Genomic DNA, 17,566 nt, shown 5'->3' with positions numbered 1-17,566 from the left:
CACTTCCTACAAAAAAGATCCGATCATCCACACAAATCGCGGGGTATTAAGCGACTATAAAAAAAAAACTGTTCACGTAAATTGACTTGATAATTTCTTCACGGTTAACTTCCTGTAATCATGCAAATTCTGCAAAAAACTGTCTAGTGCGCAACTCAGGGCCACTTGCAGAGTCAGGTAAGTAGATTCCTAGCGTAAACTTTGCACGCCTGTGCAAGCCAGCCTTAACGCTTCGATAACAAGTTGGTTAGTGTGTCCACACGGAGCGGCTTCTCCGATATCGCACCGTGTAGCGACAGCCAACTCCAATTTAGATCCAGAAAAAAGGCTAACAATAAGTTGCTGGCGGGGCGAAGATAATAATTAATACCGCTTTAATCCGGAAGCCCATAAAGATTTAGATACATCTGGGATCACGAGACAACGCTGCTAGAATCCATACCGTAGGATCACTTCGCAAAGAAGTACATAATCACACGTGCGTCATCGAAGTTCTTGGCACACAGACAGGGACGTCGGAACGTTTTCATGAGTGTGGGGGGGGGGGGGGGGCGAAAATATGTATCACACTTACCTCAGTCCTAGAGTGGCCCCCCGGAAAATTTGGAATTTTAGATGAAAAATTGTGCTATTTAATGAGTTTCCGAACCAAAATATTAAATATACCATTCCAAGAATTTGATGACGTAGTATATATTAAATACTAATCTGACAGTAGATGTAGTACAATTTAAATAAAATACCATCTAGGAATTTGCAATCATTTTACAGTATACTGACAATCATAAATTTGATTTTCTAATCAATGTGATCACCAATGCAACGTTTGTAACTACTTGTTGAGAAAAATACTACTAGGACCAAATATTTTTTCTGGGAAAAGGAGGGGGGCGAAATGCTACTCTCACCCCCCCCCCCCCCATGCATAACAGCACGGGGGCGACTCGCCCCTGCTGCCCCCCCCCCCCCCCCCTGTTCCGACGTCCCTGCACACAGATGCATTCTGAAAGATCGATTTTAGTACCGTTCACGCTGGGACGGATCCAGAGGGACTATCACACAAAGAAAGAATGCAGTTGCGAAACATGACATTAGGACTCACGTCACACTGGGCTACTGCGAGCGCGCCAATAGAAACGCGCCACGCCGTGGTGACATGGAACCAATAAGAACTATCTTCACCGAGTGGCGCACTCACGCCAGCAAAGGCCGGGGGTCCCGTACTCACTGGCGCGTTTTTAATCGAGCCACTTCCTGCGATACAGCTGCTTCTTCGAGAGACGGCGGAGACTAGTTTCCACACACGGAAACGTTTATTTCAGAAGTGCACGAGGGAATCGCAATCTGAGACATTTCCTGCAAAGAAATACTCAGACAGTGTAAAAAAAAAAAAGTGTTGGTTAGAAATGGTTGTTTTATTGCTCAAAAATGAATCGGATAAATCCAAAATCTTTTTTGTTTTTATGGCACTTATTTTGATGTAATCAATGCGTTTGCTTACTCCAAATCTAAATTTGTACTCGGAAATTGGGAATGTGGCGGAGTGGCTCTTACGCAATGGCCCAGTGTTAAGGAGCCTAAAATATTCAGAGACAAGACTTGGAATATTTACAATTTTATGGTCTTAAATACTGTTATTTTATTAGTTTCAAACAACTTTTGACGAAAGGAAATTTAACACGTGAATTAAAGTATTTGCGTTAACATACATGTATCCTACTCGCCAGTGATGGGAGATAGACTTTGATAGCAAACAGCGGACAAAGTAGTTCTATTCCGTCCTCCCCCCTTTCCAAATGATATTCTGCTTACGCTCTTGGCCAGTAACACATAGAAGTACGCAGAATATTCCAGATGTTTTTAAGCAGAAGATTTCACAGTGACCTCATCAAGAAACAACAGGAAATTACATGTTCAGTGAATAAAATATATCTAAATTATCATAGCTGAAATTTTTCCTCAGACATTCTGATGCTGAAACGTATATTAAATGAGATACATTCTAAAACCAGTTGAAACACCTGAAAGCGTATGGAGGACAATGATTGAAGAGGAGAAGGGGGAAAGCTTAGTACGTAAATTAAAATGTACATCCTCAATTTTTTTTAATCATACAATATTGAAACTCGGACACAAGAATCGCCGTATGAAAATAAAATTCCAATGTTCGACCTAAAAAAAAAAAAAAATAATCTGGGTTGTTTTGAAAAAAAAAAAACCACTAGCCTAGATAGCTAGACTGTATTTATGGGTGAAACTACCAGCAAAAAAAAAAAAACATTAATAAATTTTCGATCAAACTACGCTCAAGGGAAGATATCTTTGCATCAGAATGCACAGATTTGTTGTGTGTGTGTTTTTTTAAGGCGTTCTTAAAACCGATGAATGGCCCGTGTTTATTAATTATTTTTTTTTAACTTTTTGTTTCTGGTGGCGGGGGAACGAGTTATGTAAATCCGGAGAAAGGCAATTTCCGTCTTTTTCGAAGAAGAAGAAGAAGAAGAAGAAGAAGAAGAAGAAGAAGAAGAAGACGCGAGCGGTACACTTTAAAAGCAGCCCGGACCAGGCGGGAGTCCGGCGAGACGGCTAGTTCGTACGTGGATCACGTCGACGCGGCGAACACGGGATTAAAGGAGTCCGCCGTTTTTCGGCCGGCGAGTAGCAGCGGCGCAGTCCCCCGGCCGCTACTCCGGAGGCTGCTATGCTCTGCGCCAGCGGGCGGCGAGATGCTTCCATATCTACAAGCAGGGCCGGCGCGGCCACACAGGCGAACTAGGCAACCGCCCAGGGCGCACAAGTAGCTGGGGGGCGGCGCAGCACGACACATAACAGCTCATATAATACGTTTAACGATTATTGAAACTAGATGAAAATGGTTTTTTGTAACATTATATTGATATAAGTAATTATTTAAAGTCCACGGTGACCTGTTTATGATTTGCAATAAGTAAAAAGAAAAAAACACAAGTCTGTTTACATTTGATTGTTGACAAATTCTTAGGCTTACGTGATGTATTTTGAGGCAAGGAAAAATTTTTTGGTGTGTCCGGCCGGGGGGGGAGGGGGGGGGGGCACTTAGGTTTATCGCCTAGGGCGCCAATTTACCTTGCACCGGCCCTGTCTACAAGAGAACAGAAACGACACGCGATGTGCGAACGATCTGACCCCGGTAACGAACAAATCCACGTGTTCTCATCTTGCAAACACACTTGATGACGCGAAAACTCGGGACACGAAATTTAAGGTCTTTTAAAAAACTTAATGCCGAGCGTGATTAACATACGCAAATTTCTGTTTTCAACTACGTTTCTGGAAGCGAATCTGAAGCTACGTCGACTATCGAACCATTCGATTTGCAGAGCGAAATTTTAAACTATATAATGAAAACTGCTTCGATAAGAGCGAAAAAAAGCTTGGAAAAAAAAAAAACAACCAATCCCCGGCTTTAAATTTGATTTTCGACAAGGAATTTTATTGAAATACTACCTATGTTATTAAAATTCCTTAAACAGTTAAATACTATAAGGTTTCAATTTGGCTTTGTGAACTTTGTTTCGCGCCATCCGCCACAGATGGCAGCACCGTGGTTACACATTTCCGTTCCATGCGACATCCGTTCCATTCACGAACTTACTCCTACCAACTGCCGTATACCAAGAGTTGTAATGTTACACATTTAAAAAAAAACGCTAGCGTGCGCTTAAAAAAATTACACGGTTAATTTGGTAGTGTGACAAAAATTCTCAAGAGGAATAGTTTTTTTTTGTATCTGCTATGGCATTGTATTTAAAAACAAAATGGATTTATAAACAGAAAAAAAAAGTTGGATAAACTTCAGGAGTCTTTGAAGCACATAACGATACAAATCAGAATGTAGGCTTTCGTGCCCAAAGTAACTAACTTTTGGCTTCTGGGTTGTGGCCACCACAGGGGAGAAACTCTAATTGCCGAGACTGAGACCTAGTTTTTGAAGTAGGTCTTAAGCCCAACCGCTCGATAGTAGCTTTATAATATATTACTAACATAGCCACATTGATTGTGAGAAGTAATGCATCGGATATTTACTATCAGCAAGCAAGCCAGTGAAAATTAATTCACTTTATTTTGGTAGCCGGTAGCCACAGCATGATCAGGCGTAAAGGCTTCGGCCTGGGACGCACCTAGAGTCTTCTACTGAGCAATTAGTCATTAAGTAGTTGCATTCAAAAGATATCGTTGACCCTCCCGCCCTTTTTTTTTTTTTTGCTAGTAGTTATGAGCCCACCCAACAGATAGCATCACATGTCGCGCAAAACATGGTCTCAGTTTCCACTGTAAGAGTTGCACTTCTATATCTCCCTTCTTGTTTTATGCAGGCCACGTCTGTATAATCAATGGTTATGACAGAAGTTTCGGCGAGCCATTGTTGCAGCCATCTGCAGCCGTCCATAGTTTACAACCGCCCTTGGAAGATGGCTGCAGTAGTTAACGCCGAAACGTAAGGCAAAACCGAAGATTGTACAGACGTAGCCTCATACCCAGAAGCCGAGAAGTGGTTCGCACGAATCAGTTACATTGGTGAAGGCCTCGGTTATTGCATATGGCCTTAAAAAAATGTTCCTCCGATCTCGGGAAACCACAGTGAACCGAAATCAGGACCGCCGCGACAGCATAGTCCAACGCACGAGAGGTTTGGACCGAATCGAGGACCTCTGCACCCACAATTCTAGTGGCGGGTATGGAAACTACATATGATTGGCGTCCAGAAAATTTAGATCGAAACACAATCTGCGTAGGTATGTATGTTTATCACGCTCGGGCATCATTTCTAAGAAATTCTACGTTAAATTTCGTGTTCGAGTTTCGTATGAAGTGTGTATTTGCAACACGAGAACAACACGTGAATTTTGCTCGTTACCGAGGTGAGATGTTACACGCGTCTGGCGAGTACTGAAAGACCTGTTAAGGGCTCCGCACCTACCCGGGCACACACACGGTGCGCAGAACTTCAGGAAAAACAACGCGATTTCAAATCTACTCAAGATATCCGAGTGGGGGTCTGCTTACGACAAGCACCTGAGAGTTAGCTGCGGGCCAAAAATGTACTTTTGATATCATATTAAGTTTTTAATCTGTATTTTTAGAAGAGTTGAAATGGTTAAAACGCGTGTTTTCGGAGCAATCTTTAGGCGCAAAACAACCAGCACAGATTCTTGAAAGCACTCAATGGACCTGCATTACCCCTTTAACGTAATTTCTCCCGCCATATAACGTTACGGTCACCGCTCAAATTTCACAGTTGTCCTGTGATGACGAGAAGACCGCGCGCCAGTTCAGAGACTTGCGCTTAGAGGCTATACAGCGCTGGAAGCACCAGCGAGCGTCGCGCTTATCATCCCTCCTCACTAACACACATACACCCCTGACGAGGCGGGCCCCTTGACATGTTGTGTGTGTGTGTGTGTACTTGGGCGCAACAAATAAATTTGAAAAAAAAAAGGGGGGGTGGGGGCAATATGCCTTTTTATAAAGAATCATCGATCCCCCTTATTGAAGCGGGGGGTCCGGGGGTCCTCCCCCCGGGAAAATTTATATTTCAAGGTGGAAAATGGTGCTATTTAAGCAGTTTTATTATCTAAAAATTGATTACACAGCACTTTCTTTGCCCCCGTTTGCCACCACTTCAAGGTTTCAGAAGGGAGGGGGGGCAAAATACCCTTGCCGCCCCCCCCCCTTGTTGTTGCGCCCCTGTATGTGTGTGTGTATATATATATATATATATATATATATATATATATATATATATATATATATATATATACACATATAGATTGGTTGGTTAGAGGCTCGGCTGAACACCCGAACACCCGCGTGTTCACAGCGGTTGTCGCGGTTGTCGCGGCACCAAACACGTGGCGCGGCGAGCGGCCAGCCGGGGAAGGGCGTGTCCGCCGGAGAGAGAGGCGGGCAGCTCTCGCCCCACATCCACCTGATGGCCGCGAGGGGGCGCTCCGCGGGGAAAGTCCGGCCGTGAACTTGGCCCGGAGGCGCCCAGCGGCACGAGCGGCCTGGGTGGGTGCCGCCTCCCCAACACTGCTGTTTGTTCTCTCTGGCCCGTGCACATGAGGTCGATATTACATTAACTGCTAACGTTGTTGTGGTCCTTATCGACAGAATATGTAATTTTTTTAAATACATTTGAAGTGCTGTGATTTCAATCATGACAGCTCATACCTCTGGGTTGGAAAAAAAAAGAAGCCTATTGACCACACGGCCTTTGAATTAATTAAGGTATGTAAAAAAGTAACACACATTCGGACTTGTGTATTTTTTTTTAATTTTAAGGAATAATTTAATCAACTGCTAAAGGACATTGACGCCATCTTTATTGTCAATGCTCGCTACCAGGAGTGCTATTTAACACACATCAGCTGCTAGAGAGCGCAGCCGCCATACATATATATATTTTTTTTCAGTATTCGATACAAGGAACGCTGGTATCACGTAGTACACGCACTGTGTACTTATAGAGTGCGTTGCTGCCATAATCAGTTCAATTCTTACCCGATATAGTGTTGTGTTCCGCTAGATGATACTCCAGTCGACCTGTACGTTGTTCAGCTGTTTTTTTTTTCTTTCCCCAAATGAGTCATATGCTGCTTCAAACTCTGCAGTTTCCCTTCCAGCTTATCACTTGGTTTATTACATTTTTATTCTTCGTTCCTTCTTGAGTAGCCACTGTTTCACTCGCGTTTCTTCCTAAACCCTCTTCAACTCTTCTTGGTTCCTCTTCATATCTATTTGACCCCTCTTCATATATTCTTTGCTACTGTTCATCTCTCTTTGGTTCCTCTCCATATATGTTCTTGACCCCTCTTCATCTATTTTTTGCTACTGTTCATCCTTGGTTACTCTCCATATCTTTCTGAAACTCTTAATCTCTTCTTGGCTCTTCTTCATTTCTTCCTGACCATTCTTCAATTCGACACTGGCCATTCATCATTTAAACCAGGAGAGCTAATACATTTTCAGCAGTGGGAATCAATCCCAACCCCAAGCGACTCCACCGCCGCCAAAGCTCTTTTGACGGAGACAGTTGGAAGCGTGCGACGTTATTGCTCCTTTGCGAGCTGTAGTCGAGTTCCAAGCATTTATTGGCCGCGCTGTAAGATGGATAAGACAAGACGAAAGGAAAGTGGTAAAGAACGGGGGGAGGTAGCGGACAGCAGCCAACCGAGGCGGAACACCAGGCTATGCTAGATGGTTTCCGCCGTCCAAGTTTCCGGAGAACAGGAAAACGTCGAATGAAGAATTCGGCGACGGAAAATATTTAAAAGGACAAAACGAAAAATTAAGAAAAAAAAAAATTGAAACATTGCACAACGACAACGACGAGGTCTGAGAAATGGTGAGAAGGAAGAGGACGTTCAAACGAGCAAAATGAAGCTCGGTTCCGCCGGCATTTTCAAAGGCGCGGAAAGATTGCATCACTGAGGTAAAAAAAAAAAAAAAAAAAAAAAGGACACGGCTTCACTGCGACCACGGGTGCGGAAAGAGTCGGCGCGGCGGTAAATCTCCATTCACACCGCGCCACTCAAGAGCCACAGTGCGGGTGAGTGGCGCACTGGTAAAGCTCCTTTCACACCGCGCCATTTAGAGCCAAAGTGCGTTTTCGTTTAAATCTTACAAGTTAATTCATAGGTGTTTGAAATCAACAATCACAAAGTTTTAAGACAATCTTCAGGGGTATAAATCTGTATCTATGGAGTGTCAAATATTTACGGGGCTAGGAGAAATTATTTTATAGTGTTTAGTCCATTTCAAAAAAAAAATATTTTATTTATTTATTTTTTCCTTTTTAGTATTGTGTGTGTGAAATCATGAAATTAATGTTATTTAATTTTTAGTACAGATTAAGTATCTAATTTTATTCCTAACCCCATACATATTGTAATGAAAATTTGTATTTGTGAATTTTAAATACCTATAAAAATACATGTAAGGTTTAAAACTGTGTTTCCGTCTCTGATGACCTCGCTTGCAACGAGGAAAAAAAATCAATAAAAAATATAACATGGGCGAGCAATCACAAAACATTCCTTATCGTTTTACGTGCTCGCATGAAACTAACTAACAACGTCACACTGTGTGGGCGAGTATATCCTCACAAAAAAAAAAAAGTTATTTGATATACTAAACATACATCAGCACGTTTTAAGTTTCTCAGATACTAGAAGGATTTGCATTTTTAGTGGGCGTGAGACTCAATCATTGACTACTGACGCTTATAAAAATCGTATTAACAAGTATGCGTGTTTTGAGAGACAAATTGAGGCTTACATGGTAACGAATAACGCAGGTATCCTCATTCCACTAACATTTCAACAAATGTAAGTTTGAAATGCCATTTTATGAATATTTCCAAAATTTTTATAATTTTTATCATCGCACTAATAATTCACCTTGACTACGTGAAATTTAGCCCATACGCATGAGCTAAACAACGAGAATCGTATTAACTATGCTTTACATTTCCTCAAGTAAGCACTACAACCAACTTAAGCCATATAATACTTTTCTGTACTCACGTATGTACATGCGTATGTGTCATGAAATTTGTCTGAGAAATACAAATTTCTCAAAAGTCACTTGCAAAGCAACACATGATGTCCGTTTACGAACACTCACCACCACATGAAGTTGTTTACAACACTGTTAATAGAACAACAGTGGCGGAAGGATATGTAGACCGTTGGTACTACTTTTGAGAACTGTCACATTTGAGACATGATATATGACTCAAACTATACGTACGTACATAGAAACATACGTATACACTTAAGAATTTCATTTTCCATGGGTTTTTTTTTTGTGGAGATGCATATTACTTGCAAATATTTTTTTTTATTTCAAGAATATGTACTATTTAATAGGTGAGTGAAATACTTAAGTTCTTATGACAACGAACAGGATACGAGCCAGGTAAGTGGTTCTTTAAGTACACGTATAAAGCGGCCAGTGACGCACATTGGTCGGGTAACCGAATAACATTCAGGATTATTTTCACTAATGTGAAGTCCAGCATGGAGAAGGGGGGAGAGAAGTGGATTGACCAAGGACTCGAGGCGGAAGAAAACGAGCTGCCCCACATGAGGATTCCAGATTAAAAAGAAACGCCCTGTTCGTGCGTCCTGCATCGAAGCGAGGGCATCAAATACAGGGAAATATATCGTTGCTGAAAAGCACCCGCAGCTCCGAAATGCCGATAACCTAATTGAGAACTGGAGTGTTTAAACCTAGTATAAATAAAAAATAAATAAAGCTAACGTTCTGCAGATTTTCGTATTAGGAAAGAAAATAAGCGGACGAAAATCGTCACGCCTTTAAAGGTAAACTGCATATAAAATTACATATCCCACAGGACCCTAGCGAGATATTTCCGCTGTGAGGGTAACCAACAGAAGCCAGTGTATTTTTCTGTCAACAATAAGACAAAACTGTGCAAGCCAAAAAAAATGTTTAAATGTCTGAAATTTTCATGAGAAACTTGCTTTACACTTTCTGAATTGTTCTGGACACGGAAACTTTCTTTTCGCCTTCGCTACTACAAAACATTAGATTTATAAAACTGAACTTGCCAAAAGTTTTCAAATAACTTCACAATATGTTTTCTGATGTGGAACATCTTAGTTCTCGGTATTCGTTGTTTGGTAGGAGTAATTTCGTGAATACGACCTTTGAATATATATACTGTATAGAAGTCGCGAGTAGATAGGATTTACTCTACGTTTTTCAGAAGCGTATGATGAGCAGCTTGGGAACTTCACCGCTGCAGTGCGCTGCCGTAACGCCCTGTATCGTCTTAGTTGTTATTTACACGTTAGAGCGCAGCATTGTCGCCCGCTGTCATTCCCCGCACCCCCCATCAATCATTCCTGCAGCTTAAGTTCGTTCAACAGGAGGGGGAAGGGGTGTCTGAAGAGTTCGACACTTGTCCGCTAGGGACCACCACAAGTCGATGCCCTAGAGATGGTGGCGATTGCGGCGGTGAATTAACCAACTACCTCAAAACCGTATTAGAAATTTTAACCTGGGCTGGCGACTTCTATACAGTATATATATTCAAAGATACGACGGAAGTCGCAGGGAACGGAAATGTGTAACCAGGGTGTTGCCATCTGTGGCAGCATGGCGCCGCAGGCCAAAGTTCGCAAAGCCAAAGGGAAAACCATGTAGTATAAACTGTTCAGTGGATTTTTAACAAGATTGGGCTTGTGTTTTGATAAAATTCCTTGTCGAAAACCAGGTCCAAAGCCGGGGTTTAGTCAAGTCTTTTTCGCTTTTATCGGAGCGCCGAAGTGGAAGATTACCTCGGGGCGGAACTCCGGGTGACCCAAAGACTGCTAGCTGTGCTGCCCGCGCTGGACTTCGGCTAGAACGAGCCATCGTGTCGGCCGCCATCGGACAGCAAAGTCCGGAGTGGAGGACTTCTCTGACAGCTTTATTATAAGGCGAGTTGTTGTTTTTGATTGCAGGCACCAGTTGCCGGGTGCAGTCTCTTGCTGTTTACTCATTCCTGTTCTCTTTCCCTTATTATTAGGGCCATGCAGATTTCGCGAAAAGATTCCGAGATTAGTTATAAGTTAAAACACTGTAGCATCGCCTGTGTTTCGTGATTGGGTGAATTTCTTTCAGGCGCTTGTCGATTGTTACAACGCCAATCACAGTAATTCAGTGCGGAAGCAAACGCATCCTGAGTGGCTCGGTCAGAAAAAGAAACGACTTCTCTCGCAGACGGCCGCCAATCACAAGGAAGAAAACTCTGGTGCGGGTATACCTTGTTGCAATCTAATAGGCGTTCAGATTTATTCGCGAAAATTGCCTGCCCCTACTTATTATTATGTGCTCTAATCATTGTAGTTGATAATGGCTTTTAAAATATGCTTTTAATAATTGTTTTTTTCAGGGCACTTAATATTACAGCTTGTTGATGGCTCTGTGGTTTGAGTTGTGCCATAATGGACATACAAAGCACTTTTGTACATATTTTTTTTTGTGATTGGTAAACCTAGAGTTTTATTGAATATGCTGAGTGTAAATGCCCAAATTAATTTTTCATTATGTGGATATATATGATGGGTTTTTAAATATGACCGTTTACTGTGAGCCTTAAGTTTGTAGGGTCATAATATTTATTGTTTTTTCTATTGCTTGCTTTGTATAGTTATGCCATGGTCCGTGTGTTACAGTGATTATCATGGCCAGTTACTGATGGACGCCCTGGTAGCAGACCCTCGTAGATCCTTTATTTTCAGTATATAAAGTGTCCTATGTTTAAAATTTAATTTTCAATAAATTTACTATTGGCTCTAGTCGTCCCGCTCTGTTTTGTTCGCCCAGTTCCACGTTTCGTCAAAATGGTAATAAAAAACGAGAAAATTTGTTTTCTTTGAGCAGACATAATTCTAATTTTTTAAATTGATAATGATCGCTGACATGCAGTATATATTAATATTATTTGACTAGCTAGTTAAAAATAACTTTATAAAATACGCTATTCATTAATGATATACAAATTAAAAATTTTAGTTTCTCCATTTCCTTGCACAAAACGGATCCTTTATATAGTTACGCTCATCACTCACTCAATGACACTAGCACGCCAAAGATATATGTGTACTTTGGAGACAAGCGTAACATGAAGCACAAATATTAGCCTACTCCATAGAGATATGTATTTAATAGAAAATTGAAGTGTAACAATAGAGTAACATTTTAAATACAGCTACTTAAGTGGAATACACTTTTATTATTAAATTAAAATATTTTTTATTTATCATTCACGTTGCTCTAGTTATATCCGGATAATTCTACAAGTATTTGTTGAATTTAAATGTTCTGTGTCTCCTCGGCCACACTTACTTCTCACTTCACTCGCGTCATTCGTGTGTTAGGTCAGTCAGCATCTTAGCTAGCTGGTTGGATCAGGGGAGGGTCTAGAACAAAGGCGCGGGCGAAGCTCGGCGGACGATGCGTTCCAGCGGGCGAGCATGGGCGGTGGGCTGGATTCAGTGCGCCCCCCCCCCCCCCCCACCGCCACTACCACGGTGCCCTCTCCCGACGGAGGGGGGCTGAAAGTGTTGGCCTGCTTCTCAGAGCTCTCTTCCGCGGCCGACCCAGATGCCCGCGCCAGGCGACAGGTGCGCCGTCGACAAGGGAGGACGACCCAGGGTGGCGGTAAAAACCGAGAGTCGTCGAAACCGCGGGACGAACCCCCGAGGATTCCTGAGGTTCGCAGACTTTCGCAGCCACTGCCTTAGTTGGCTAGGCACGTGGATCTTGGACTGCGTCACATTGCCTTCTCGGCAGCAGTTGCCTACTGGGAATAAGGGGGGATGAAGACCCCGCAATCTTAGATATTTTCATTCTTTTTTTGCTATATATCTGATTTTGAACAATTCATCACAATTTTTGGCATGTCGAGACACCTTCTAGTGTGCGAATGAGGCGCTTGATCGCAGCTTGCAAGACATCCGCGGCAACAGAATGTTGATGGGTGGAGTGGTATTCTTGCTTGCAGGGGACTTCGGCAGACACTGCCGGTCATCGAGCGAGGAACAGCGGCAGATGAGACTAACGCATGTCTTAAGGCTTCACAGTTGTGGGCTAGAGTGTAAATGTTGCACCTCACAACGAACATGAGAGTCCAGTTCTACAAACCCCCAAGAGTTTGGATTCTTCGGGTCAAAACTCGAGATCGACGAAGGTCGCATGGCAATGGATCCAGAAGGCATGTGTGTTTTAAAGACAATTTCTGCAATGTTGTAAGCTCAGAAGACAACCTAATTGCTGAGATTTTTCCGAGCTTACAACAAAACATAAGCAATGAAGACCGGTTTGTGTGGAAGAGCGATCATGGGGACTAAGAATGATTCGGTGGCCTGTATCAATTTAAACATTATTGATGAAGTACCTACCTGGCGAGGAGAACATCTACACATCTATCGACACAGCGATGACAAATTATGATGCAACTATACACCCTGTTGAGTTTTCAAAACTCATTTGAGTTATCAGGGGTGCCGTCCCATAAGTTGGAACTGAAGGTCGGTGTGCCTGTCACGCTGATGCGTAACTTGAATGAACTGAAATTTTTAGTACATTTTATTTATGGTTTACAAATGTGCTGTTTATCTACAGCAGTGCAGTAAAATAATACTTTTTGTAAGTTTGGTTAACTATGTTGACGAAATAAAATTGGAAAAATTATTCTGGGTTGAGGGAGGGGGGGGGGGGGATGGGCATGCCGCTATTACTATGGCTATGAATATCGCTATGGTTATGTCTATGTCTATGTCTATGTCTATGTCTATGGTTATGGCTATGGTTATGGCTATGGCTATGTCTATGTCTATGGCTATGTCTATGCCGCCAGTGCCCCTACCTGACGTAGTCGAGGAGCAGCGGGCAGCGCGCGCCAGTCGCCAGGGCCCGCAGTCCGGCCGCCAGCTGACACACGTCGCCATTGCTGGAACACACGCCGGCCAGACACGCGTCACGCGCGGGTCCATCCCATCGCTCCGCAACGCACGCGCACAGATTCCAACCCCACAACCACGAATCACACGTCGATAATTTTGGAGAGTAGCGGGTTTTTGAACCAAAATAAATCACAATTATGGGGATATTATTTTGGATTATTGCTTATTAATCTGACGATTCTATAGAAGCGGTATTACGTTATACCGATTATTTTTTATTACCTGACAAAATATTTTGTTGTTTTATTTTATTTCCTCCATTGACACAATCACACTAATTTGTCAGGAAATTTAACACACAACCCCTATTGAACAGAACTTTTGACACTAATTGTTGAAATTTCGCACACTTTACGTTTAAACTATGGGTAAAATTACTGTCCTTTACTGATTTATAAAAAAAAAAAACAGCAATATCGTGTCTACATGAAATTTCGAAAAATCATTCCCATCTTCATTTGCCACCCATTAAAGCGGAAATATAGAGCTTTTTATTATGCCGATTGGTACACATGACATTCAAAATGAAAGAAAAATGCTGTCCACTTATAATTTAGAACAAAATGTAAGTTCACTGTCTACATGAGGTTTTGAAAAACCACCCCACCCTCTATTCCCACCTCTTGGTGTAGAATTTCTGTACTTTTTGATAAAATTTTACACACTCCACATTAAAAATAAGAGTTAAATTACTGGATGCATCTGAATTTTTTTTTTTTTTTTAACTTTTTCCAACCCAATTTTTCCATACCTTAAGCAGAGTACTTAGTAAAATGTTGCATATTTTATGTTCAAAATATGAGGAAAATTACTCTTTATAACTGATTATGAAAAATAACCACATCCCTCTGTCCACATGACATTAAAAAAAAAACATTTTCCATATATTATTGCAGAATATTTGTACTAGGTAATGAAATTTTGCACCTCTTGACGTTCAAAATAAGAGGAATTTTTTTTTCAGCTTATTTAAAAAAAAAACTACTACCTACCTCCTTCTTTCCTACTTCTTAAAGCAGAATTGTGATAGTACTTTATACAATTTTGCATAATTTATATTAAAAATATGGGCACATTTACTGATAACATATGATTTCCAAACGCTATCTACATCCCTCGATCGCACCCCTTAAATAATAAATTGGAAACTTCTTGATTAAATTTTGATGAAATACGGCTACTGTGTAACACACGATTCCATCCTTTCAGTACACGCTAGGACTGAGACAAAAAAAATTGCATTTAAGTTAGTAAAAACTATTAAAAAAGTAGAAGGCTACTTGTCTGGTAGAAAAAGCCTTTTATAAAGAGTTTAATAATTTTTAAATTATGAATTTATTTAAAATCACGTTCAAAAACACGAAATATTACACCGTCAGAAATTACAGTAAATTTACGAACTTTTCAACAAAGAAAGCACCTCAAAATACACGAAGAGTTCGTAATTTCAGGTAAACTAATCGCTGGTTTAAACTACGGCGGTTTCCGTATTCCGTGTTTTGTGTTGCGTTGTGAACAAGTTAAAACACACACCCGCAAGCGGAATAAAGATGAGTGTTTTTGCTGCAGACTTGGCCTTTTTTTTTTTTTTTTTTTTTTTTTTAATGTTTTGGTAAATCACATGAAGCGGAACCGTTAGTTTACAAAAAAAAAATATCGTAAATTTACGAAGATCCCTGGATAATTTGTAGCAAGCATACTTCGTAAATGTAATTTTTTTAACTGCGTAGTGGCAAGATGATTTAGGAAACTACTCGCCAAAGTTGGTACATGGGCTGTACGAGTGCCACGTCCAAAGATAATTCGGACAGCGAAAGAGATAGAGATGGAGCCAGGAAGATAAGGGGGGAGAGAGAAAGAGGATGGGTAGGGGAAGGGGAAGGGGGAGAGAGAGAGAGAGAGAGAGAGAGAGAGAGAGAGAGAGAGAGAGAGACGGTCTGGCTCGGGGAATCCAGGAAGGCGGCGGGCGGCCAGTGCTCGGTCACGCTCCCTCGTCCATTGTCGCCGACCGACCGCCGCAACGCCGCATTCCCACGGGCGGAACAGCCACCGGCCGGGTTGCTTCACGGGCCCGGGGGCCGCTGCGAAACTCCCCGCGGCTTGCAATTAACTGCCTCGGAGACATCTTGCGACGGCTCCTCTCGAGCTGAGGCGGGAAGCCTACAACTCACGTAGTTTCGGTTCCCTGCAAGAATTTCCGAAGATTTCCGAAGCCGCTAAATCAGAAGTTCAAGCATGTTGTGACTGACCTAACCTAACCTAACCCTTCGATATTTTTTTTTAATTTCAATTTTTTGAGAGAAATCCGAAGTTGCACGAACGTGGTAGGGAACCGAAACTACGTGAGTTGTAGGCTACCGAACTGAGGCACAACCACCCGCCGCCATCTTTGGTCTTCGCGCGGGAAGGCACGCCCACTCCCGGCGCTGCGGGACAATAAAACTGTTCGCTGTCCAGCAAAAAATGAAACCAAACACCACAAAACGTGTATCTTCTGGTTCTTAAGTTACGCAGACTCCAAGGCTATCCTATTAAACACTTCAGTCATTATAATACGGCAGAAAGTGTTTTATAAGGTTTGTCAGATAATTGACTTTGATTTTCGTTGCAGTTCCCCCATTCGTAACAGCTGATTGTGAAATGACTTCATACCCAGGTACACGAAATTGCACTAAAAAAAGGAAAAGCACAATCGTTCACATTAAGCCAGGTTATTGCACTGTTATTTATATAATGTTGTTAAAAATTTAATAACCCGTGGGTTCGCTATAGTAAATTTCAGTATAGTTCTAAAATTGTAATATTGTAAAAGTATGCGGCCAATTAAAATATCCGTAAGTAAATCAACAGATACAATTAAAAAACAAGTTTTAGAGGATTTAATTCTCAAAAAAAAATAGAATTAAATATTTAAAAGTTGTAATTACAAGATAATTTATGCTACAAAGAATAGAAAAAAGGTTCTGTGCTTTGGAAACCAGTTGCCAAGAAATGGTGTGTAGTACTACCAGGGAGATATTGTAACTTTGAACAACACATGGCTATGGTTATTTTTGCATTTATGAAATACGTTTTTCGAGATAATACTATTTCTTACGAAAATTGGCACATAATTTTATATTTTAATTGATGTTCCTTTCCAGCATAATATTTTTTACCAGGAAAAAATAATCAAATATTCAATGATTGGATTGTATTTTGTTTTATTATGTATATTATGCGTGCAGTTAATACTGGAAAGCTATTCAGGGAACGGTTTACGAATAACGTTAACTATTGGAGGTACTGGGACAACACAAATCGTAAATTAACCGGGTAAGAATCTGAACCCAGTATAACTGCGAACAGTGGCGTAGCCATGGTGGGGTGGGGGGGGGGGGGGGGTTAGGGGTTGAAACCCCCCCCCCCCCCCACCACAAAATCTTTAATTAATTTCTTATTCATCACTCAAACAAATTCCATATTAAAATTAATAAAAATTTTACCATTACAATATTTAAATTTAAGAACCGAAAAACTGCAAAAATAGCACTATTTTACACCTTAAAATCCAAATTTTCCCGTGGGAGGACCCCCGGACACCCCGCTTTAATACGGGGGGGGGGGGGGGCATGCTTCTTAACACCCCCCATACACAAATCCTGGCTACGCCACTGACTGCGAACACTATTGTGTAGTTATAAAGTTGTTTTCATGTAAATGAACAAATATACAAATGTCTGTAATTTCACATGAATATTTGTTCCATTTTAAAAACAAAAATACAGAGTACATAAGATCATATTTGCCTGTTTTTAACTCCGTTAGGGATTAAAAACAATTGCGGTTCTTTACGAGCTGACCACTGAAAACAAGCGAGCTACGCGCATGACACCTTTCCTTGGGACTGATCAGGGGTGTATGTGTACAGGTGAGGCGGCATGATAAGTGAGACGCTAGCTGGTGCTTTCGGCGCGGTATCACACAAGCAACTGATCTTATCTGGGAGTCTGAGCCTGAGCCTCTAAACCTTTTGTCCGTGAACCGGCGTGCAGTCTTCTCGTCAT

The 17,566-nt window shown here is 41.5% G+C and overlaps 1 protein-coding gene across 2 annotated transcripts in view; it reads right to left on the bottom strand.

The window, feature by feature from the left end:
• The window catches only part of LOC134537741 (uncharacterized), a 178,442-nt gene that overhangs the window by 130,562 nt on the left and 30,314 nt on the right, over window positions 1-17,566 (bottom strand). For both annotated transcript variants that reach the window (XM_063378502.1, XM_063378504.1), the window contains exon 3: window positions 13,424-13,507. In XM_063378502.1, coding sequence (XP_063234572.1) covers window positions 13,424-13,507 — 84 coding nt within the window. The remainder of the gene's footprint in view (window positions 1-13,423; window positions 13,508-17,566) is intronic.

This window comes from Bacillus rossius, chromosome 12 (genome assembly GCF_032445375.1).
Source record: "Bacillus rossius redtenbacheri isolate Brsri chromosome 12, Brsri_v3, whole genome shotgun sequence".
Taxonomy (NCBI): domain Eukaryota; kingdom Metazoa; phylum Arthropoda; class Insecta; order Phasmatodea; family Bacillidae; genus Bacillus; species Bacillus rossius.
This window is presented reverse-complemented; position numbering and strand designations above follow the sequence as displayed.